General features: G+C 37.1%; 4 protein-coding genes across 10 annotated transcripts in view; all 4 read left to right on the forward strand.

Moving 5' to 3' along the window:
- Positions 1 to 1635: 1635 nt before the first annotated feature.
- Positions 1636 to 5354, forward strand: LOC127974623 (cytochrome c oxidase subunit 6B1). Its single transcript, XM_052578027.1, has 4 exons — positions 1636 to 1742; positions 2235 to 2362; positions 2849 to 2949; positions 5076 to 5354. The coding sequence occupies exons 2-4, from the start codon at positions 2257 to 2259 to the stop codon at positions 5127 to 5129; spliced, it is 261 nt and encodes an 86-aa protein (XP_052433987.1). The 5' UTR covers positions 1636 to 1742; positions 2235 to 2256; the 3' UTR covers positions 5130 to 5354.
- A 2411-nt stretch (positions 5355 to 7765) lies between these two features.
- The window catches only part of LOC127974622 (solute carrier family 2, facilitated glucose transporter member 3-like), a 46506-nt gene continuing 32048 nt past the window's right edge, over positions 7766 to 22223 (forward strand). Inside the window, exon 1 of one of the 2 annotated variants that reach the window (XM_052578024.1) lies at positions 7766 to 7910. The gene's annotated coding sequence lies outside the window, so the exon portion shown is untranslated. Of the gene's footprint in view, positions 7911 to 10419; positions 10425 to 22223 lie in introns of those variants that run through there. The other variant, XM_052578026.1, reaches the window with a different exon arrangement.
- Positions 7767 to 22223, forward strand: part of LOC127974621 (solute carrier family 2, facilitated glucose transporter member 3) — a 46505-nt gene continuing 32048 nt past the window's right edge. The window contains exons 1-12 of one of the 3 annotated variants that reach the window (XR_008157332.1): positions 7767 to 7910; positions 8479 to 8623; positions 10416 to 10517; positions 10605 to 10765; positions 10861 to 11101; positions 11241 to 11403; positions 11504 to 11691; positions 12648 to 12752; positions 12865 to 12966; positions 13116 to 13184; positions 13301 to 13504; positions 13596 to 14031. Coding sequence is in view for 2 of the 3 variants with exons in the window: in XM_052578022.1 (XP_052433982.1) it covers positions 8600 to 8623; positions 10416 to 10517; positions 10605 to 10765; positions 10861 to 11101; positions 11241 to 11403; positions 11504 to 11691; positions 12648 to 12752; positions 12865 to 12966; positions 13116 to 13184; positions 13301 to 13504; positions 13596 to 13826 (1590 nt within the window). In the remaining variant the exon portion in view is untranslated. Of the gene's footprint in view, positions 7911 to 8478; positions 8624 to 10415; positions 10518 to 10604; positions 10766 to 10860; positions 11102 to 11240; positions 11404 to 11503; positions 11692 to 12647; positions 12753 to 12864; positions 12967 to 13115; positions 13185 to 13300; positions 13505 to 13595; positions 15109 to 22223 lie in introns of those variants that run through there. The other 2 variants (XM_052578022.1, XM_052578023.1) reach the window with 2 other exon arrangements.
- Positions 16325 to 22223, forward strand: part of ephb6 (eph receptor B6) — a 140403-nt gene continuing 134504 nt past the window's right edge. For all 4 annotated transcript variants that reach the window (XM_052578017.1, XM_052578018.1, XM_052578016.1 and 1 more), the window contains exon 1: positions 16325 to 16534. In XM_052578017.1, the coding sequence (XP_052433977.1) occupies positions 16471 to 16534 (64 nt within the window). In that variant the 5' untranslated portion in view covers positions 16325 to 16470. The remainder of the gene's footprint in view (positions 16535 to 22223) is intronic.

The raw sequence follows: 22223 nt of genomic DNA on the forward strand, positions 1-22223 counted from the left end.
ACATAAATCTGACTAAATTTAATGAGTTTTATGCATATGTTTGCTTCTCATTTATCTATAACTGATATTTTCACTGGAAAACCGCACAAAAATACAAATTAAATGCTATGCTATTTATTTTGCATTGTAAAGTCAACATGCAGTCCCACATATAAATGCACACACACTCACATGCACCATGTCAGACCAAAAAGCAAAGCCAAAAGCTCTGTGAGCAGTAGGTCTCTTAGACAGGAAGCATTGACAGCCGACTGTGAAGGCTCCTGTGCGTCACACAGACTTGTCCCTCCATGTTTGTTTTTAGCGTGTAAGTGAAAGCTCTTCCTGGCTTCTGGTCAGAGGGAACATGTTTGGAATGAAGTGTGCATACAGTAGTGCACTCTTTCTTTGGTAAAAAGTTCTTACTGTACATCTCTCACACCTCAACTCTAGAGGAAAGAAGGTGGTTTTGGTAGCCAGCAGTGCCCTACAAAGGCAGAGGACAGTAACTACACTCTGTTGAATTAGGCCTATTGCTTCCTAGTTAGTGTAGGTGAGCCACAGATTCCAAAAGTGCTCTATATTGATTTATTAAAACAAAAATATTTATTTAATTACTTATTTGCTTGCTTGCTGTGGCTAAAACTGCAATAAAAATATCAGAATATGAAAAGAAAAAAAAGCAATTATGCTGCTTCATTGCACACATAAAACATAAATTCTAAAACATTAATAAATTAAATAAAGCACACAATAAATAAAAACTATACAGAAATAAATTAATACCCTGCTTCAGACAGTGGGTTAAGTAATAAAAGAAACATACCTGTTCTTCACAGAGACAGGTTCTGAATATACCATGCCATTATTCTACAGGTTTTTCTACGTTTTACTCAATGACAATATATCTTATTATGCCATACTGTGCTTCCCAGTGCTTTTTATCAGTGAATGTCAATATAATTTTTTTTAAAATATTATTTTATTACATTTTTATTTGTTCATTAATTTCTTCCCGAATAATTTTTTATTGTATTTTACTTTGTATTGTATATTGCAATTATTGATTTATTAATAATACTGACTCGTTTTATTTATTTTATATTATTGTTTTATAATACAATTATTTTGATAATTATATTGCCTTCATATTACATCTTAATATTAGAATAAACACTGGAGGAACATTAATGCTACTTACAAAACGTGTAAATAATAAATATACTAGTAGTATTAAAGTATTGTAAATGTTTTTAGAGACTTAGGTCTCTGCAGAGCAAAAGTGGGCGTTTATCACCATGTGGGTGTTTTCAAACTGCTGGGTGTTTCTGAATCATGAAATCTAAATGATCCCCCTTACCTAACCCCACCCCTAAACCTAACGTCACTATTACATCAACCAATCAGGTATCATGGTGTAAAAACACCCTGATCTGGTAACTCCCATTACTTTCCTGCAGAGACCTATACTTGTGTTTTTAGGCTACTTGGCATGGACGTGATTTTCTTATTGCTTTTCAGATTTTATATATTTTTTATTAATTGTATTTGTTTATTATTATGTTTATTTTTATGTAATTTATGTTGTTGCCCTTGTATGTTCGTTATTATAAAAATTGCAGGAAAAAAAGTTTTAGTTTAATCTCATAAGCCCCGCCCTCACTCATCCTTACACTACACAATTCGGCTTCCCATAATCCAGTGCGCTGATAGAGTCTTTCGAGAGGACGCTACGATAAGGGCACAGCTTATTGCTTACTGAGGTGGGCCTCAGTGTTTATATTTGTTTAAACTTTAGCTTGTTGTGAAATTGCTGAGCTCGTGCGATGTTTATTTAAACCCTTTATCTTTACTCTTTTGCAAAATTCACGGAATAGCAACAAACGTTCCACAGGAATGGTTCATTTGAGTTAGCGAGCTAGCAAACTGGCTACTTAAACCGGTTATATCAAGGTTGTGTTACTAAATTGAATATGTCTGCTGGTTTGTAAGTATAATAAGCGTATTTTACGTTTTTACAAGTTCACTTCAATTTACATTTACCTCGTTGAAAGTTTAAAAGAACTTGTTTAAAATACAAGAGTTTAACATCTCTACAGCCGTCTACTGGCGTTAGTTCAAACTGTCACGGAGTGAAATGTCACTAACAGTCGTCTGCTTCATTACACCGTTAAACTATGAGCTACCAGCTAAAGTCCAATTATGTGCTTTAAGTATTTAGTTATTGTTGTTAATGTTTACTGCTTGTCACACAGACTCATTATCTATTGACTGAAGATGGCTGATGTTATTGACGACAAGATCAAGAACTACAGAACGGCTCCATTCGATGCCCGTTTTCCAAACACTAATCAGACAAGAAACTGTTTCCAGAATTACCTGGGTATGTGCAGTACACATGATTATGTGACCCTTATTTATACCCAACTTTGTTAGATTTAAAAAAAAAAATTAAACAAAATTAAAAAAAATTAACAAATTGTGCCACAAGTGCTTTGTATAAATTATGAAAGCGATAAGTGTGCTTCACATTCAGGCTTGTACACAGTTATAATGAATATGAGACTTCACTAGGTGCATTTCAACCATGATTATTAATAGTATGCTGATCTCACAGATAGATCTTTTGGAGCAACCAGGACTCAATTTGTTGAAGGTCACATCAGTGGTGAAGCAGGGTTGTCTGTTGTAAATCTCCAGTTCCCCTGAAGTTATGAGCTAGAATTGATCTATATGACCTTATTAATTGTGACTTGATTAAGTTGCTTTATGAATTGAATAACTCATTATATATGTCTGGGTTGGAGACTGTATACCATTTCTGCCTGAGTTCAGTGTGTATTATTTACAGCTGTTTTTTTCCTCTCAGACTTCCACCGGTGTAATAAGGCTTTGTCAAGCAAAGGGCAGGACACTTCTCCCTGCGAATGGTACCAGAGAGTCTACCAGAGCCTGTGTCCAATGAGCTGGGTGAGTCTGTTCTACCAAAAACACCTCTGAAAACCTCAGTAATAGAACCTTTGAGTAAACATGAGAATCAAGATTGACCCTAGCTACCTTATAGACATTCCTGGTGTTATTTTGTAAGCACTTTTTCATCGCATCTTAAATGTCATAAACACAGCATGGCCAACTGCTGTATATGATCCTTTCTGGTTTTAAACCCAGACTTTACAAAATCCAATCAGTTCTGGTTTGATAAAGCAGAGTTAAATATACAGCAAGAAAAAAGCAATCTTCTTAATCTTTGAAGCTATCAGTATTCTTGAATGCAAAATGCTGCCTAAAACTTTTTTCAGATATATTTGAAATTCATACATGCTCTTTTTTTGGAAGTAGGTGATTGTATAAAAACATTATCGCCATTCCTTTCTTACTTTATGAGTACAGGTCAGTGAGGTTGATTGGTTTTTGGTCACAATTTTTTTTTTTTAATGACAGTCTGTGATCAAGAACAAACCGCATATGTTCCTAAATCATATACAGGGCACATGTTTTACAGAACATCACTCTACATCAACAATTTTTTCAGAATTCTGTTTCAGAATTTGATATTGGCCATGTTAGGAAAAAAAATGAAATCAGAACTGAGGTTTGCACTGAGAATGTAGCCTTAGGTGCTTTCTAGAATAAATATTGAAGACGTACAAAATCATTAGCAAACGTTTGGCTGTCTATAATTGGCATCTTTATTCTTTATATTCCTCATCTTTGAGATTTATTCTGAAAATAAGTTCAAGTAAATTTTCTTTGGCACCTTCTGATTCTAACAGTTTTGCAAACATAGATGAAGGTAGTGCCAAGAAGTCTTTCAAAACAGGATGTAATATTTTTGCTTTTATCTTGCAAACCATCAAGTGTGACTATGACGTATTTAAAGACACTACAAATAAGGTATTACAGTGTATGTGGGCATAGGCAGAAATCCCGAGGGGTATTTTTATACTTTAAATAATTGTGTAAGTAATAAAACAATACAATCGGGGCAAAATGCATTTTAAGTTTAGAAACTTTGAGTCTCCCCCTCCCCCAAGTAAGGCTGTCAAGGTTATTTTATTCACTTAAACATCAGATGAAGTGAATATTTTCTCTTTAATACAGATGATGCCAGTGTATTTTTCAATTCTCTACTCAAAACTAGCCCAAACTGTCTACGTTTCAAGGGGGTCCCCTGGTAAAAATTGTATTCCAGGGGTTAAAATACACGTGACTGGGGTCGCTTCAACCCGTGGACATGAAAAACAACCCACACCAACAGTGATAAAAAAGCCCAATTCCACAGGAATTGTGGACTTGGCAACACTGTGATGGATAGTTATGTGTACAATGGAAACAAAAAGCCACAACGGCTTTAAGTTGTCTAATTTGGCTCAGTCTCCCTGCTGCACTAATAATTCATACATATCCTTACAAGTACAATTTTAGCTGTATTATTTGTGTCCACTTCAAAAATTGACCTCGCAAAAAATGTCCTTACCCCAAATTTACACCCCTGTATGTGGGGTTGATGGGATTGATGTAAGGATGTCCAAACTCTTGTACGTTTTTTTGCCATTGGCAGTTTTCACTATTGTTCACTGCCAAAAAAAAAGATTAATGCTGGTAAACTATGCAGATGATTTGGTATTCACCAAAATGTTGAGAACGACTTGAGCGTGGTCAGGATGCAGTATTGTAACGACAAAGTTCTCTATTCTTCATTGTTGACACACACCCAACATGTTCCCGGAGTAGGGTTCATCATAGCTATCGTCCTTCTGAATTTGAGTACCACTTTAAACTTTTCAGTGTTTGCAATCAAACCAAAAATGTATTGGTTTAAAACCACACAGACTCTTCTATATCAGGTATCAGACAGTTTTGCCGGGGGTTCTCTGTTACTGATCATCATGGTGACACGATCCCCATTCAAAACTTATAGCTAAGCAGCTCTGTTAAAAAATAAAAAAAGGAGCTAAAATTTAGTTTCTTCTATCAAAGTATAATTGATATTTCCCTTCAGCAAGACACAACCAGACATTGTGAAAACTGATTAAATGTGAAGGTTTGCTGGAAGTTGTTTGATATACAATGTTTCTTTGTTTTTCTTCCTTCAGGTGGAGAGATGGAATGGGCAGATTGAGGATGGAAGCTTCGCCGGAAAGATCTAAATGGTTTCTGTTACTTTCAGATCAAGAAATCCCAACCTTTTGTAGAGTACCTCATCATATGTTATCCCTAGACGATGTTGTCTTAGTTATTGGTTTGCCTGCTGGAGGCTGAAAGCTCATTCAGAGTGGGATTTGGAAACCTAAGTCCTACATTTACCCTGATCTGTGTCACTCTACATCCTACTGTTGCAATTTACAAAATAAAAACGCACAATTTCATCTAAATAGTTTTGTTTTTGTTTTTTTTACTAAAGGTGTCTTTTTTTTCTTAATAGTAGAAACAAATTACAGCTTATACAAAGTGTTTCTAAATCATTCATTAATCACCAAGTTCAACCTGCTGAAAATTGTGTGGCTAAATGGCTTCTTGATGTGTGGTGTTGAATCATATATGCTATATCTGTGAGGTTTAATGAATGTCAGTAATTTGTATGCGATGGTCAAAAACCAAGGCAAACGCTGTTGATTTTATTTGGCCTATATAATTAACACTAGTCTGAAGATACTGGATTTATCTATATAGAGCTCGAGCAATGATACAGAGGCTGATTTAGTTTGAACAGACAGCATGAATTTACATGAAATCAGTGATTAAGGAATTAGATTCTTCAAATCATTACCCAGCATTCTTTAAAAGGCTCAGTTTAATCTTATTTGACCATTGTGTTTTTCAAACAGCAGATGGCGGTAAAGTATCCTAAATTAGTCCATCAATGTGACGACAAAAGTTATTAATAAATTTAAGATGGAGAAATTGCAGTCACTATTCTGATTGCAGTACCTAGAAAAATTGCGCTCTTGCTATATATTTATAATATTTAATGCAAAAGGTCAGGGGTTAGTTGGTCAGATTAGGTTATCCAGCAGCAAATGTCTCAGGGACACACAGGAAGTGCAGCAGTCTAGATGTTAACTTAAAGGGATCGTTCACCCAAAAATGAAAACGGTATAATTTACTCATCCTCGTGTTATTCCATACCTGTTTGAATTTCTTTTTTGAACGCACACACACACACAGTATTTTGAAGAGAAAAGTTGCTGGTAGATGCTGACGTTCAAGTTCAATGTCAAGTATGGAGAAAAAAAATCTTTAAAGATCAATGGCTACAAATCTTTTGTGTTCAACAGCTTCAACGACTTGAGGGTGAGGTCAAATATGACAGGATTTTACTTTTGGGGTGCTTTTAGGATGCTTTTAGGTATTAATGTAGATCTTTGTTATGATGGTCGTCTGTTACCAGGCTTAACATTTATTACTGGAATGCTAACAAAAACATGAGGAAAAGTCCATTTCCACAGAATGGATTCATTCGTAGTTATGTGCGTGGTTGAGCGCTGACTGGAATAAAACCTGCATTTTTGCCAGATTTCTTTTCAGAAGTTAGTTAGAATTCACAGAATGATATTCTTGTGTTTGAAGTGACGAGGTGTTAAACTAGTATAACAATTCTGAAAGGAACTTGAATTGAGAGCATACAGTAAATCTATTCATACTGGGAGAGAATATCATAACCGAGCGTGTGTGTATGGAAAGCTTTTCACCCCTTTTTCTTTGTGATTATGTACCTTTTAACTTAAACACTCACTTTAGTTGTATGCTTAATTATTTCATATGGTGTTATAATGCTTTGTTAATAACTTCAATGCACGTTTAAAATACGCTATACTAATTTTCATTTGTACAAGTCTGTCCAAGTTCAACTTTTATTTTATGACAGTGACGTATATACTGTACATAAATGAAGCATGTCGGAGCTTTACAGTATGAAATGCTGTTGGATAATGGTAAAAGGATACCCTTCACAATACAGGTGTCTTATTTTGAAGTAATTCAATCTCAGACTCCCAGAGAATTTTTTTTTTAAAAGGTTCAGAGTTTAGCTTCTAGCCTATTAATAGAAAGAAAAAAAAAACACAGTGGCAGGATGCTATCAACAGCTGGTCTCAGTTCTCGAAATGTGTTTCCTTTGGAAGTTCCTGTTTATCCGTCTTAAACATGGACAGCTGTAGTGTTCCGTGTTTTTGTGTTATTATATTCGTTATTACTGTGTTTTCAGTGTAATAATGCATTTTTTTTAGGTCATTATCTACACTGCCAGAAACCAAACGCAAATCGATTATTAGCCTTCTTTCTAACATTAAGTTATGATTAATAAGTGCATCAAATTCATCTATGGTTATTTAGTCAATTCCAATGAACAAACGAAAGCTAGGAAGCGTAGGAAACGCAACATTTGTTATTACTAGATCTCACATTTGACAAACTGCCCGTTCTCGGAAGAGAGGACCACTTGTTTACAAACATAAAAAATAAATGGCATTCTCTTACAGAAACACTCACATGACAACAATAGCGGGTTTATTTGTCACATCAGCATCAACGTTTGGCAAGTTTGAATCTGGTGGGATGCTGCGCCAGAAAACAGAGGCGCGATCGGACATTACCAAATACGTACATTACACCAGGCTTTGCCTCAAAACCTCGTGAGTTGTCTCTCTAGGGGGCGTTTCTGGCATCATTGGCACTTTCTAAATGATGCTCACTAGTGTTTGGGCGCGGCGATAACTTCCAACGAAAGGATGTTACGCGAATGTCTTGAGACGGAGTTCTTGTTTAATCGTGTGACTCAGAGGTTACTGAAACAGGGGGAGCTCTGGAGTGACGACAAAACTGCAACGTGCTGCTCCTCATGTCTCACTCTACATAAAACCCACGAGCGCGAGAGTGTTTCATCACTTACCGGCGACTGCTTGATCGACACAGGAGCTCTGCAAACAAACGTAAATATAACCTTTATATATATATATATATATATATATATATATATATATATATATATATATATATATATATAAACGGACTATAATGGACTATAATTAGCCTTTAATAATAATCAACTTTTTTTCCCATTACCAACTATTAGTAGCCTATTCTATTTAAAATGTAAAAAAAAAAAAAGCCTTAAAACTTTAAAATAATCCTGCAGTAAATTTAATTGTACTACTTTAAATTTCATTGCTAACTAATTAGAACTGCATGAAGTTGTTAACTAAATTGTATTTTCTTCACTGTTTAACTTTAGCCAGAATAATGCAGGATTGAGGATTTGATATTACAGGAAAAAACATTTAGACTGAGTTTGAGTAATATATAGGGTGGATCTTGGGCTGACAGAGATGCCTCATGTATTTGTCTTCCACATTTACTTTGCACATGGTGCTCTACTGTCATCTCAACTCTGCAGACATCCATTACAGGAAGCAGTTTTTTTCCATTCGTCTTTGTGAAGACATAAAAGGATTGTCTCATGCCTTATCATTACTGACATATTCTTTTTCCTCCATCTAGAAGCTTTTCCAAATACGGATTTGTTTTCTCTGAAAACATAAGTTTGGTCTCACTGCAAAAAGAGTTAAAACTGAACTGAAGACTTCTCTCGCAATAACTGGCTTTCACAACAGAAAGTAGGATGGAGAAGATAAAGGACAGTAAGGTAGAGGCTTTTCTCCTCTATGTTTTTATATATAATCAGTGGTGATGTTTAACTTTTGTCTTCATGATTTCTGAGTCAAAGCTTTAACTTTTTAATTTTTTTTATTAACAGTTTTACTAGATCCTTTGTGAATAAGAATGTGCACTAGTGTAATATTAAAAGTATTTGACAATCATGACAGTTTCTTAATAGACTTAAGTACTCTTTTAAAAAGAGCACTTAAAAATCAAATTAAGTTTAACTTTATCCTTTGCTTAAACTTTAAAACTTTAAAATTCTTAACTTTTTTCCTTTAAAGAAGCACATTTATTTTCATGTGTTAAATAATATGCATTCATTGTTGCTATAGTGAATTACTCAATATTACGAAGTACTACTAAGTGCTAAATTGCAACTTCATTATTAAAAATGAGTGAGTAATTAAATAAAAATATATTTTAATACATCACTTACAAGTTTCAAGAGAAATGACATTCAAATATTGTATAGTTTACCATTAAAGGCCAATTTAGCATCCATTGCAGCTCATTACAAATCCATTAAGGGAGTCTAACACTAAGTGTGTTGATTTCATAATTAAATATGGTCTATGCATTTATGGAGGCTGGGGGTTGTATGGTGGGATGTGCAAAAATGTGGTATTAGAGATGAAAAATTCAGTGATGGATCATCCTCTATCAGCAGAAGTCATTATGAACATTAGATTCAATAAGATGCCTCTTGGCAACTTCCAGATCATGTTATGACACCCATATCCTTTTTTGCAGTCACTCCTCCAGGAGACAGATTGTGTGTTTAAGTCTTTATCCAAACATCAGACCGGTGTGCACTTGCCAGAAGGTTCTCTGTGCAGGTTTAAAAGTGCAGTGCACTATTTCTTTTTGTATTGACATTTTCCAAATGCCTTATTGAAGGAAGTTCCTTAGAAACAATCCACTCCTGATTACCCCAACATAATGGAAAACCATTGCAAACTAACCCTTTTGGTTACTAAGTGTACATTTATTTTTCTCTCTCCAAAAAAATAATGCACCCAATACACAGGTCCTCAGTCTAATGAACTTTATAACCCATAACCCGCATAGCTGAACATGTGAGAACTTCTTGAAACTGGTGTAAATGTGTGGTTTTCTGTGATTTTCCCGCTGACTTTGTATTTGTACCACAAGTCATGCAGATTTTAACTCTTTAATCTCTGGTCAACTTGGGTTCCTCTGCAGTCATACCGAAATTGCGCAGTTGACAGTAAGATTAGTTCGTTATTTCTGTTTCCTTTTAATTTGACTTAAGAAAAATGGAACAGACATTAAGATCCGAGCAGCCAGCCAGTTTAAGAAAATTGAATGACACATAGGGACACAAGCATTCCAGTTTTTATTGCTTAGTAAAGTATGCAACAGTCTTGTTCCACTTTCACACATGCTCTGGGAAATACCGCATTGTATAATGTGTTGTTATCAGAATTTGTGTACCATTTAGAATCTTTAGACTCAATTTAGCTGTTGAATTGAAGCAGAAAACAAGAATTAGAATTTGGAATGAGTGTGAGCACTGTGTGAAACGAGAGTGTATTTGTGTGCTAAAAATAATGGTAAAAGTGAGAAAGACTCTGCTTTTCTTCATCTTTTTGGCTCCCTTAGCCTTTTAATGCAGGAGTTTTCCAATTTTTTGATGCCACTGACACCCCCAAACTGATGACAGACTCAGTTTAAACTTTTGTCTTATATTCATCTTTACTTTACTTATATTCATTTTCTGCATCTTATGGTATGTGTTCCTTCTTCTTGTCCAGGGGAAACAGGTGACATGGTGCCTCATGTTCTGTGTGTCCACGGCTGTCATCGGCTCCTTGCAGTTTGGCTACAACATAGGCGTCATCAATGCACCCGATGAGGTAAGCGTTTCATCAGGTGATTTTAGAGTTCAAAAACAACACCTCATTACTTCATTACTCATCATCTGTCTCTCTGTTGATGATCAGAAAGTGCAGAACTTCATCAGAAATGTGACTCAGGAGCGCAGTGGAGAGCCAATGCATAAATCTACATTGACAACAGTGTGGAGTGTAACGGTTTCCATTTTCAACGTTGGTGGCATGATCGGGTCTCTTAGTGTTGGCACACTAGTTGACAAACTAGGGAGGTGAGAAAATCACACACTTTCTTTAAACATAAAACCAATATAAATGGTTTGTTTAAAAAAAAATCCTTTATTCATCTCCCATCTTCTCGTTACAGACGAAAATGCATGCTTCTGTCCAACATCCTGGCTCTGATTGGTGGAGGCCTGATGGGTTTATCCAGCATGTGCACCTCTTATGAACTGATAATAGTGGGCCGTCTGGTTATTGGTGCCTTCTGCGGCCTGTGTACAGGATTGACGCCCATGTATGTGGGTGAAATTGCTCCAACGGCACTTCGAGGGGCTTTTGGTACCCTTCACCAGCTCGGGGTGGTCATCGGCATCCTAATTGCACAGGTTAGATTATCCTATGTATTTATGCTAACAACAGATTAAAGGGATAGCTCACTTAAAAAAAAACTTTCGGTCATTATTTGCCGAATAAAAATAATATAATTTATTAATAAATGGGTAATTTTTCTGGATTTCATGTTAGATCTTAGGCCTGGAGTTATTGCTGGGATCTCAGTCTATGTGGCCATTGTTACTGGCTCTGACGGCGGTCCCTGCAGTGTTACAGTGTGTCATGCTGATCTTCTGCCCGGAGAGCCCTCGATACCTGCTGATCACTCTGAACCAGGAGGAGGAGGCACGCCAAGGTGAGTCTGCTGTGACTGCTAAAGAATGATAAAAGGAACTAAACTGTATTTACTCCTCTGGACTGACATTGTATGTCTTCCTCTCTTATTTTGCTCTCAGTGCTGACACGTCTTCGTGGGCATTCAGATGTGGAGGATGACATTCGTGAGATGAAGGAAGAGGCCTTGAAGATGTCCATGGAGAAGAAGGTTTCTATTCCAGAGCTGTTCCGTAACTCCGCTTACAGACAGCCCATTATCATCGCCATAATCCTGCAGCTGTCCCAACAACTCTCTGGCATCAACGCTGTGAGTCTCACACTTCATGCAAAACGTCTCGCACCACGTGTAAATCTGATGTTTGATTAGCTCAGCATATGAAACAATTTTATAGCCAGCAGTGTCTTTTTTCCAGGTAAAAATATTGAACATATCCATCAAACAAGATCCCATTCAGATTGAGGCACCAATAAAACCAAAGTCATTTGCATTATGTGCAGTTAGTACTTTATATGGAATTAATGCCATCAAAGCAGTTCTAGCCTGAAATACACAACCCCGGTCAACACAGTCAACACACTCCACCAAACCACACTGACTGAGATCAGTTAACACAAATTTATTAAGTCTTCATGGGAAAAATTTACAAATGCTATAAAGTTGTGGGCTGTATATATACTATGTACTATAATCTATCAGATTTATAATAGTTAATTGCATAATGGTTTCCATCATTGGCCTATTTTTTTTTTTGCCCAAAACTGTTAAAGTGGTAAAATGAAATAAATACCCGTTTCACAGACAAGGCTTAAGGTTAGTCCCAGACTAAAATGCATGTTTTAGCTGTCTCAGATGAAAAAATATTGCTCTGACATATCTTAAAATATGTCTGTGTCATTGTTCAGTCTCATGATGCACACCTGTAATTTTCTTCTAAGGCATTTTCATAAAAACTGCCTAAATATCCTAATTTATCAAAAGCCTAGTGCTGGCTAAGCTAAGCCTGTCTGTGAAACCAGGCCTTAATGTGTGTAATGTATCAAATTACTGCAAAATAATATTTTCCCTAACAAGGTCTAATATATTTTAATTTTAGATAAACAAGACAAACTAATCAGTGACTTTAACAGTGTTTGCTTTAACACTGAATTTGTAAAATTCTCAGTTTCTAAGGCTTCCTTGCATGTTTTCCACCTCTTTGACTTAGAATATTGACATGATCAGTTCTAAATGTTGAACAGCTGTGTTTTCTGTCAATCTTTCAGGTAATTTATTACTCTACCAAGATCTTCAGATATGCAGGTATCACTGAGGCAGTCTATGCCACCATTGGAGTGGGTGCAGTCAACACTCTCTTCACCGTCATCTCTGTAAGTTTACACAGCATTTTTTAATTTTTTATGCCCTTATGTCTTTTAAATACTTTTATGATAGTGTACTAAATGAACTGTGTTTTGATTCTTCCACTGCTTTGCTCAACAGCTGTTTCTTGTGGAGCGGGCAGGAAGAAGAACACTTCATATGGTCGGACTAGCTGGAATGACTGTCTGTGCTCTGCTCATGACCATTTCTCTTGAAATTCTTGTGAGTTGTTGGATATCATTAAATAGCACTAAATGATAAATCACTCAAATCTTCCGAATAAGATGTCATGGATTTAACTATGGTTTATTTAAATGAAAAATACAGGGATTACATTTTTTCTAATTCTTTTTGTCTTTTCTGATCTTAAGAACCCTATTGGAGCAAAAGCAGGAAGTGGTGCTAACATGACTGCCATTCCCGAATCTGTATCTGCTGGGGTCAGTTTCTGATCTTACTAATGAACGCCGACTTACATCTTTGTTGGAAATCATTCACTGAAATGAACCATTTCTCTGTTTCTCTCTCCAAATGGTTCAATTTCCTATACCGCTAGCAGGCAACTTCCCCAATCAGCGTTCTGGCCATTCTGGCAGTGTTCGGGTTTGTGGCCAGTTTTGAGATGGGACCAGGACCAATCCCATGGTTCATAGTGGCGGAGTTATTCGCTCAAGGTCCACGCCCGGCAGCCATCGCTGTGGCGGGATGCTGCAACTGGACCGCCAGCTTTCTTGTCGGACTGTTTTTCCCAAAACTATTGGTGAGAACCTTGTCAATGAATTCATCAGTATCACATTTGTCTAGGATACAAGAACTAAACGCATTATATTGTGATATTGCTTACTTTTCAGGAACTGTGTCAAGCGTACGTCTTTATCATATTCCTCATCCTCCTTATCATCTTCTTCGTGTTTACATACTTCCGTGTTCCCGAGACTAAAGGCAGAACGTTTGAAGACATTGCCAGTGGGTTTTCCAGTGCCGTCAACTACACGTCCCCGGAGGGTGCCGTCACAATGCCAGTCTCCCCATCATCAGAGAAGTTTCAGATGACTGAAATGGCTGGTCAGGAGAAAAGCTGAGCAAACCTATAGAAAAAAACCTGTAACCCTCACAAGATTGGCACCTTAAATGAACAGATGCAGCTGAATGATGGATATTATTATAAAGAAATAGCTAGATCAGTGAGATCAAGTACATCAGTGTTTTCACAAGTAAATCACAATGTTACACTGCAAGTTACATTTCTGTGGTCAAACCATTGTGCTTTTTACTATTATTGTTGAGGTAGCTTCAAAAACTTGATGGGGTTTAAAAATGTCTGAAAAGTTTGGAAACCACTGACATAGAGGTACTAAACAGTGTTATGGCAGTTACAAAGTCAGTTACAAAGTCATTATGTGGTCGCTGGTGTGTATGTTTAGGAGTATTTTTTTTAATAACTGAAGTGTGAGATTTCCACTGAGCACTACGCACTTGTACATCATGTGGAATATTATTCAAATATATTTAAATAGTTGGTTAGGAAATTTCCCATATTGCTCAAAGACTTTTATGAAGTTTTGTGTATTTTTCCGACTGCACACCCATTGAGAAATGCCCCCTGCAGTTAAATGAGTGAAATTCGCTATGGTAATTGAAATGGATAGTTATGAAAGTGAATTTATTGCTTTTGTAAAGCAGTCTGTCCTTATCGCGTTTTTTTTTTTTTTTTTTAGCTTTTAAATCCTAGTTTTTAGTATGTTTTGTGGGTCCCGTACAGGTCCAGTTATTTCAGCATGTGTTGGTGTTTATGTATATTATACTGCTTGTAAAAGTTCTGCTGAACGTATGAATTATCAGTGTTTAACTTGTGTTCATCAATTAAGTATTTCTCTTGACGACTGTCACTGAACATGACTGAATGAACAATACTGATACAGGGTGATTTTAAAGATAATCATTATAATCACTCATCACAAGCGCACAGTTTAATAGCACTATTTGATGTTTTTAATAGGCTTTTGGTTTTGGGGATAGTTTGGACTATACACTGTAAAAGTTTTGCTCTACTGTGTAAATTTTCATTTGTTTACATTTATTTCTCAATTTTGTCTGCACTAGTCTAATTGAGGTTTACATACATTGATGTTTTCCTTTTTTATTTTTTGTGAATGTGTATTTTATATATATTTATACATTTTGTTATATTTATAGCTTTTAGCATTTTATTTCCAATTTCTTGTGTTTGTACTTTTTAAATTGTTATTGTTTTTTCTTTAAACACAATGTACTAAATATATGAGCGTATGTAATACCATAAGCACATGAACGCATATTTATTTTGTGAGACTGAAAAGATTAAAACATTCGCATTGCACATGATTTGATCTGACACGTGACTGTTCACATCACAAGAACTTTGTACATGTTTTTTTAATGAGATAACTCTCATGTGTTGTGACAGGTCTGTTCATTCCCATGACACGTTGCATCATATCATAAAAAGTCATATACCCAAATATATTGCTTTACTTTTGAGGCACTATAATGGGATATAGTTTACTGTAATCTAATAATAGCGTTTGTCTTATATTACATTGTGATCTACTTATACACTTGAATTACCGTGTTGTTTTTCTACTCTGATGATATATTGTATTTTTCTAGTATAAAAACATTATTTTACTTTGGTACAAATTCACTAAATCCATTTCACTACATCACCTGCTCATCCAGTCTGGTAAATTAATTTAGCTCCCTGTCCTTGAAGGAGATTCGCCCCGAGATTCGGCTTGACCAACATTAGGACTACACAATTTGGTAAAATATAGCCTAGGTAAAACAAGTAAATTTTAGTAAAGGAGGAGATGTGTCAGTGAAAGAATTGTCAAAGAAGTAGAAATAGAAATAGTAGAAATAGACGTAGATGTTGTTTGATGATTGACAGGTCACAGTGATAAGGCTCCTCACAAACAAATCTATAAAAATTCTGAAAGAAACACAACAGGATATCAAGTCTCTCTACTGCTGTCTTCAAGTCTCTCAACCAGGAGGCGCTGTTTTCAAAGAGATAACTCCACAAAACTGTAGTCTTCAGGAGTGCAACAGCCTCTAAATGAATGTCTATATTGAATAACCTTTCTGTTTTTCTCTGTGGGTGTGGGGTGTGGAAAATGAGAGATGACTAAGCCCAGAAGGAAATATTCAAAATATGTTTTTTTGTTGTTGTTTTTTTTTCAGGAAAAAAGAAGCAACTGAAAGAAGAGAGGAAAAGAAAACACACAGGCAGTTTTCCAAGCTTCTTTGACTGAGTGATGCATATCTCCAATCTGGCTCTCTGTGCCCTATCAGCATGCCAAACCAGAGCCTTCACCAAATGTGACTGTTAGAGCGTCTGTCTCCTGCGTGTCTAGACACTTTTTCTGCGAACAAGCTGAACTTGTTTTAGGCTTTCCATCACGGTGAGTAGCTAAAGTCAGTTCACCGGTCCCTTCATCTCTCTCTCTCTCTCTCTCTCTCCTTATTCTTTGCTCAGTGACTTCTCAGTCATAATCATCATCATACATAAATACTCCTCCCTGCTCCCCCACCCCCTCTCTTTCTCTCCTCTCTTTAATCTGAGATAAAAACGAGCAGACAGACTCCTCCTCCCTTCTCTCTGCCTCTCGCTCTCTCTTTCTCTCTCTCCTCCTGTGTCCCTCTCCCGTGTTCTTCCTCTCTGGACTTCTCCTGTGTGTTGCTCTGATGGAAATGTGGAGGATCTTTCTGTCTGTCTCTCTGGTGGTCCAGCACAGTTCAGCTGAAGAAGGTATGAAACTTCCTTTGCCCCCCCGGTGCTCTCAGCTGTCCCGTTCTGAGGGGTTATCGGGGTCTCTTGCTGTCTTGTCCGGTTTAAAGTGCATGTCAACATGTGTAGGAGTCTCTGAATGAGTTTGTAGGTCTGTTTGCGGTTATAAGAGTTCACTTTCATTTACATCTGCATGTGTTTGTGTCAGTCTGAGGCTGATGATCTGAGCAGGTCTTGTACTGTATAATGAGTTGTTACTGTGGATTGAAGAGCTCTCTGTGGACCCTGCCAAGCTGCGTTTATGCTTAACAAAAGGGTGCAGAATAGAGCCAGCGGAGGGGTGAATAATTTGTTGTGTAACCTTTGTCTCTCTCTGACCCATGCAGCCCCCCCCCCACCTCCAAACTCTCTGGCCCCTTTTTTTCTGATATTATAACTGTTATAATGGCCTTCCCACAGACCATTCAGCCCTCTGACAATACAGACACCCCACTCACTTCACTGTACATCTCTGTGTCCTTTCATCTGCACTTTTTATTTCTCTTGGTCTCATTTCTCTTTTGGCTAAATGGTGTTTTTAATCAGTGCATTGCAGACATGAGCAGTTTAAATAGATGGATTGATGAAGTTGGCATCTCATAGTGAGCTCTTCTGAAAAAGCTCTCAGTGACTCATTTGTGTGTGTGTGTGTGTGTGTGTGAGGTATCTGAATGCCAGAGACTGTTAAAAACATGTTGTCTCAAAGAAGCTGGTATGTGCAAGGTTTTTTTTTAAATCGGTTATCGTGCTTTGTATTTTTCACACAAAAGCACGTGTTTATGCTCATGAATGGTAAAGTGTATTTAACTATTTGCAATGTAAAAAAGTGGATCTAATCTGATCTAAAAAGGAGGGCCAATGCTAATATTCACAAGGACTGATTTTATGGATGAGTCCCTTTATTTCAAGGCTACTTCAATCACTAGGCATTTAACATTTATGTATTTTCTTTGGGGGGGGGGGGTAATCAGTGTCTTGCATAGCTTAGAGAGCTTGCATGATAAGCACACAATACAGTTTCACTGCTATACCATGGGTGTATGTGACAAACAAAATGTTTAATTTCCAAAAAAAAAAATTTGTTGACTATAAAAAGAACAGCTGGTTCTTTTAAGGCATAGAAATTTATATAAAAAAGACAAGGACCAGTCCAAGAGTTTTGTGCCCATATTGCGACACATCAGTCCCATAACACAGACTCACATCTCTAATGATTCTAGGTCGCTCCCTCAAGGCCATAACTCTAAACTAATACAGCAAACCACTTTACCTGCTCTCATACAGCTAAAAACCATACCTTTCATCAAATTTAACTAGTCCACAGCCTTTCCCTCAGGCTTATAATTCTAAACTAATGCAGTTGTACCTGCCCTCCTGGAGCAAATGGCTGTACCCTGCCTTCATCACATTTAATTAGATCAGCACCCATTCTCATAGATGCTGCCTGTCTTTTCGCATAGCGTCCCGTACCTTCAAGATCTCTGGAAGGCGTTTGTAGGTCTGCTTGTGAAAGTGCCCTCTTTAACCACATCAGACACTCTAACCATATTTAGAGTACATTATTTTGCTGGTCATGTGATCTCAGATGGTGGCCAACATAAGGTGACCTGCTCCATGTGAAATAAAAACAGCTTTTATAAGGCTATTGATACGACTAAAATCTTCATCTCATGTAAGTGTATGTGATTTTAAATATATTTTCCCAAAACAATAAATAAAAAAACTTTTATCCAGCAAAAATGCATGAAACTGATGTAAAAGTTACTTATTTTTAAATAACTTTTTTAAAATTCTTTATTCATCAAAAAATCCTAAAAACAGTATCACAGTTTTCGCAAAAATATTAAGCAGTACAGATGTTTTCAACTTTGATTATAATGATTAGAAAATTTCTAAAATTAGAAAATATTGAGCAGCAAATCAGCAGATTGAATCATTTGAGGCTATGGAATAAATTACATGTTAATATATTTTTAGAAAATAATTTATGTTAAGTTGTAATAATATTTCATTGTATTGCTGGGTTTACAGTTTTTTTGTCCAAATAAATGCATGCTTTGTAAGCAGAAAAGAAACATTTAAAAAATCATACCAATCCTTAACTTTTGAGCGGTAAATTGCAAAAAAAAAAAAAAAAGTATTATTCTCAAAACAAGGCATTTAAGCATATTTTAAGATTAATGCTTACCCATATCTGTTGTAGCAAGCAGAAAATGTACTATATTTGATTTATGTAAAAAAAAAAAAAAAAAAAACATAAGATTTTTTGGTAACACATTACTTAAAGACTTTATGTATAATATATGTTATGTGCGTTGTGATGCATTATATCACGTCCTAAATAATTATAACCAAATGTAAAATTCATAGTGTAACAATGAATCGATGAGTGTTATAATGTATTAACTGTGGTTGCAATTATTCATGCCATTGTACAATGCATTATAGTGTGCATTACAAGGAATAATTAATGCAATTAAAACTACTTTTGTAATGCATTATACATTATACAAGCCTTTAAGTTTAATATCTGTTAGTATGTGCTTCTAAAAGTATATGATCTCTGTCTCTAAGTTATATTTCTCAATTAATTATATATACTTAGTGGAAAACTGAGATTCCCCTTCATAGGTCACTTCGATGCTGCGGTGACGTCACCGGCTATGGGAACGCCCCTCGGCAGGGGCGGAGTGGGACCAAAAAATCTACCGGGAAATTTTGTAAACCACCGGCCCTCGGTGGTAAAAAAAAAATGAAAAAAAAATATATACTACTAACGTCATAACCCTTGCAAAATTATTTTAAATATATTAAGAAAGCCACCGCTACTGGTCACGTGGTCTATGGTTAGACTGATTTGTTTAGATCCAGTGAAATTGCTACCTTGACAACACCACGTGAGAGGCGTTCACACCGCCGCTGACTTGTAACGGAATTTTAAAAACATACATAAAATGTGAGCATATCACTTGCTAATCATTTCTGAATGTTTTTGTAAATTATATAGTTTATCATAAACTAATCACTTATAAATTACTTACAACTGAACTTTTATTATAAAGTGTTACTGATTGTTAATTGGCGTTGGCGACGTCATCATAGTATGAATATATATAATACACACACCACTGTCTACCTACCACTAATTAAATTAGTCATTATTATTAGGCTACCAACATTTACTAGCTTGTGCTAGTTCACGGGCGGCTAGCAATAACGTACGTTAATGCTTGAGCGGCGTCACTGTTTTTTCTGTCAATTCACCTGTTGACACCTGATATCGGAAATTCGGAATAAATCCATAATTTTTGAGCACTTTGATGCATTCTCCTCCAGCATCAGCTTCTTCTTCATTCTGTCCTTTTTGGCCCCTCCTTTGTCCTTTCCCATCTTGCCTTCCATGGGGGTATCGTTAAATGTTATGCAACCACGCTAATCCTTCCTGACTTTTTTTTCAGAATTTGCGCACTTTCTCTCTCTCTCTCTCTCTCTCTCTAGTCTGGCGTGTGCCATTTTTGGGTCATGCCATTAGACGAGGGGCCAGGGGGCGCTCATTATCTCCCTACATTTCTGTAAACAGACTTGACCTGCAATCGGTTCACTGGATAAACGAATTCCCCATTCCCAGGAGGTTTTACTCCATTCTATGTTGATTTAAGAACAATCAAATGAAGTAAAGCTGCAGTAGGTAACTTTTGTAAATATATATTTTTTTACATATTTGTTAAACCTGTCATTATTTCCTGACAGTAGAATATGAGACAGATAATCTGTGAAAAAAATCAAGCTCCTCTGGCTCCTCCCAGTGGTCCTATTGCCATTTGCAGTTACTGACCGCTCCCGGTAAAAAATCAACCAATCAGAGCTGCGGTCCGTAACTTTGTTTGTGTTCAAAATGTAGAAAAATTTATATAATAAACGAGTACACCGTGAATCCATTTTCCAAACAGTGTTTTTAGCTTGTCCTGAATCACTAGGGTTCACCTATAATAAGTGTTTATATTCGGACTATTTTAGATTGCTTCGGGGGTACCGCGGCGGAGTAACCCAGTACCTTTGTGATTCTTCATAGACATAAACAGAGAGAAGTAGTTCCGGCTACGATGTTCTTCCGCAAGATGCAAACAGTTCTGTTTATTAACCGCTAGAGCGTCAAAAGTTCCCTACCGCAGCTTTAAATACTCGTTTTTTTTTTTGTGACCATGAAAGTTCTGTATAAAGAATATGACGGGGGAGATGAGATGAGTGTGCAGGGGTGTAACTATGACTGAGAAATACAGTGCCGGTGTAGCAGTCGATTCTGTTCCCCTTGGAATGTCTGTTTCCCCTCGGGTTGACAGGTCCGTGTAATAAACCCTACCATATAGTTAATCAAACATTTTCCCAAAGTAGCCTAAATTCCGCGGATGTAAGGAAAGCAAAAATGGACAAATTTCTTGCTACACTGCAGCATAGTAAAATGATTCTCACACTCCCGTTTATTGTTCTTTTTTTTATTATTCATCTTGCAGTTCCATTATTTTTGTCTTATGTTTTTACATTTCAAGTTGAAAAACCTCTCGTCTTAATTTTATTTTTAAGTTTAAGATTTAGGACAGTATTTTGAACTATTTGACTTGCAGTACAACCAGTCACGCTTCTTGCGCACGCTAGTTCTGATTGTACGTATAGGAACTCGGCAACTACGCAAGGATTGTAGTATGTTTGCGTAAAGGGAAACAGACATTACGAGGGGAACAGAATCGACTGCTACACCGGCAGCCGCGCTCCTGCTCCGGCCACTCTCACGGCCGTTATGAATAATTTATAATGGGCCGATCATGAAAATTCATCAACCGGCCGTCCGGGAAAAGTTCCGATCGTCCCGATTGCCACTCCGCCCCTGCCCCTCGGTGTGACGAATATCTGAAGCCCTATACCATCCCGCCAATCCTATTGGCCAAATAGCGCTTGGCAACGCCCTACGCATGCGTACGCATCGTATACCTGGGTGCCGCGTGCTATTTCGCTCAGATTTCATTCCTTCAGGGAAGCGAATCATCTGTGCCCTATGGAAACCATCTCGTGTTCTCAAGCGTTTTTTCTTCGAGCAGTGTGTAACTCCTCTTCGCGGACGCGATGAGTCAACGAAAGGTAAGAGCCGTATAATGGGTTTATCACGAGGAGGCACTCATGAGAGGTTCGTTAGCAGCCTCTCTACATGTTCTCTCCTTGATAGCCTACGGCTACAGAAAAAAAAAAAGAGAATCCGCGCTCTGGAGTGTATTTCTATAAGTCGCCTCACGTCTAACCCCCACCGTTTTGGTGGGTTATGGGCGATATGGGCGGTTTGACTATGAATACAGTGATGCACTGGAGTTTTTCCACTTGCTCGCTCTCCCCCACTCGAGCGTGTTAATCAGCAGATTTGCTTTTTCAAACTATGTTTGTCCACCGCGGCTTCAAACTCAGAGTATGCTCTGGCCGGCACATGCGGTTCTCTCCCTCCGAGCGGACAGGAGCAACGCGCCTCCCCTTCCTCAGTGAGCTATTAATGTGGTTACCCGCGTGGTGGATAATTATTCCCCCCCGTGAGCCACTACCCTTCTTCACGGACCTCCACCAAGAGGTTTTGAGGTCCTGGAAGCAGCCTTAATCAGCGCACGTCACGAACGCCGCGGGTTTCGCCACC

Source organism: Carassius gibelio, chromosome B16 (genome assembly GCF_023724105.1).
Source record: "Carassius gibelio isolate Cgi1373 ecotype wild population from Czech Republic chromosome B16, carGib1.2-hapl.c, whole genome shotgun sequence".
Classification (NCBI taxonomy): Eukaryota; Metazoa; Chordata; class Actinopteri; order Cypriniformes; family Cyprinidae; genus Carassius; species Carassius gibelio.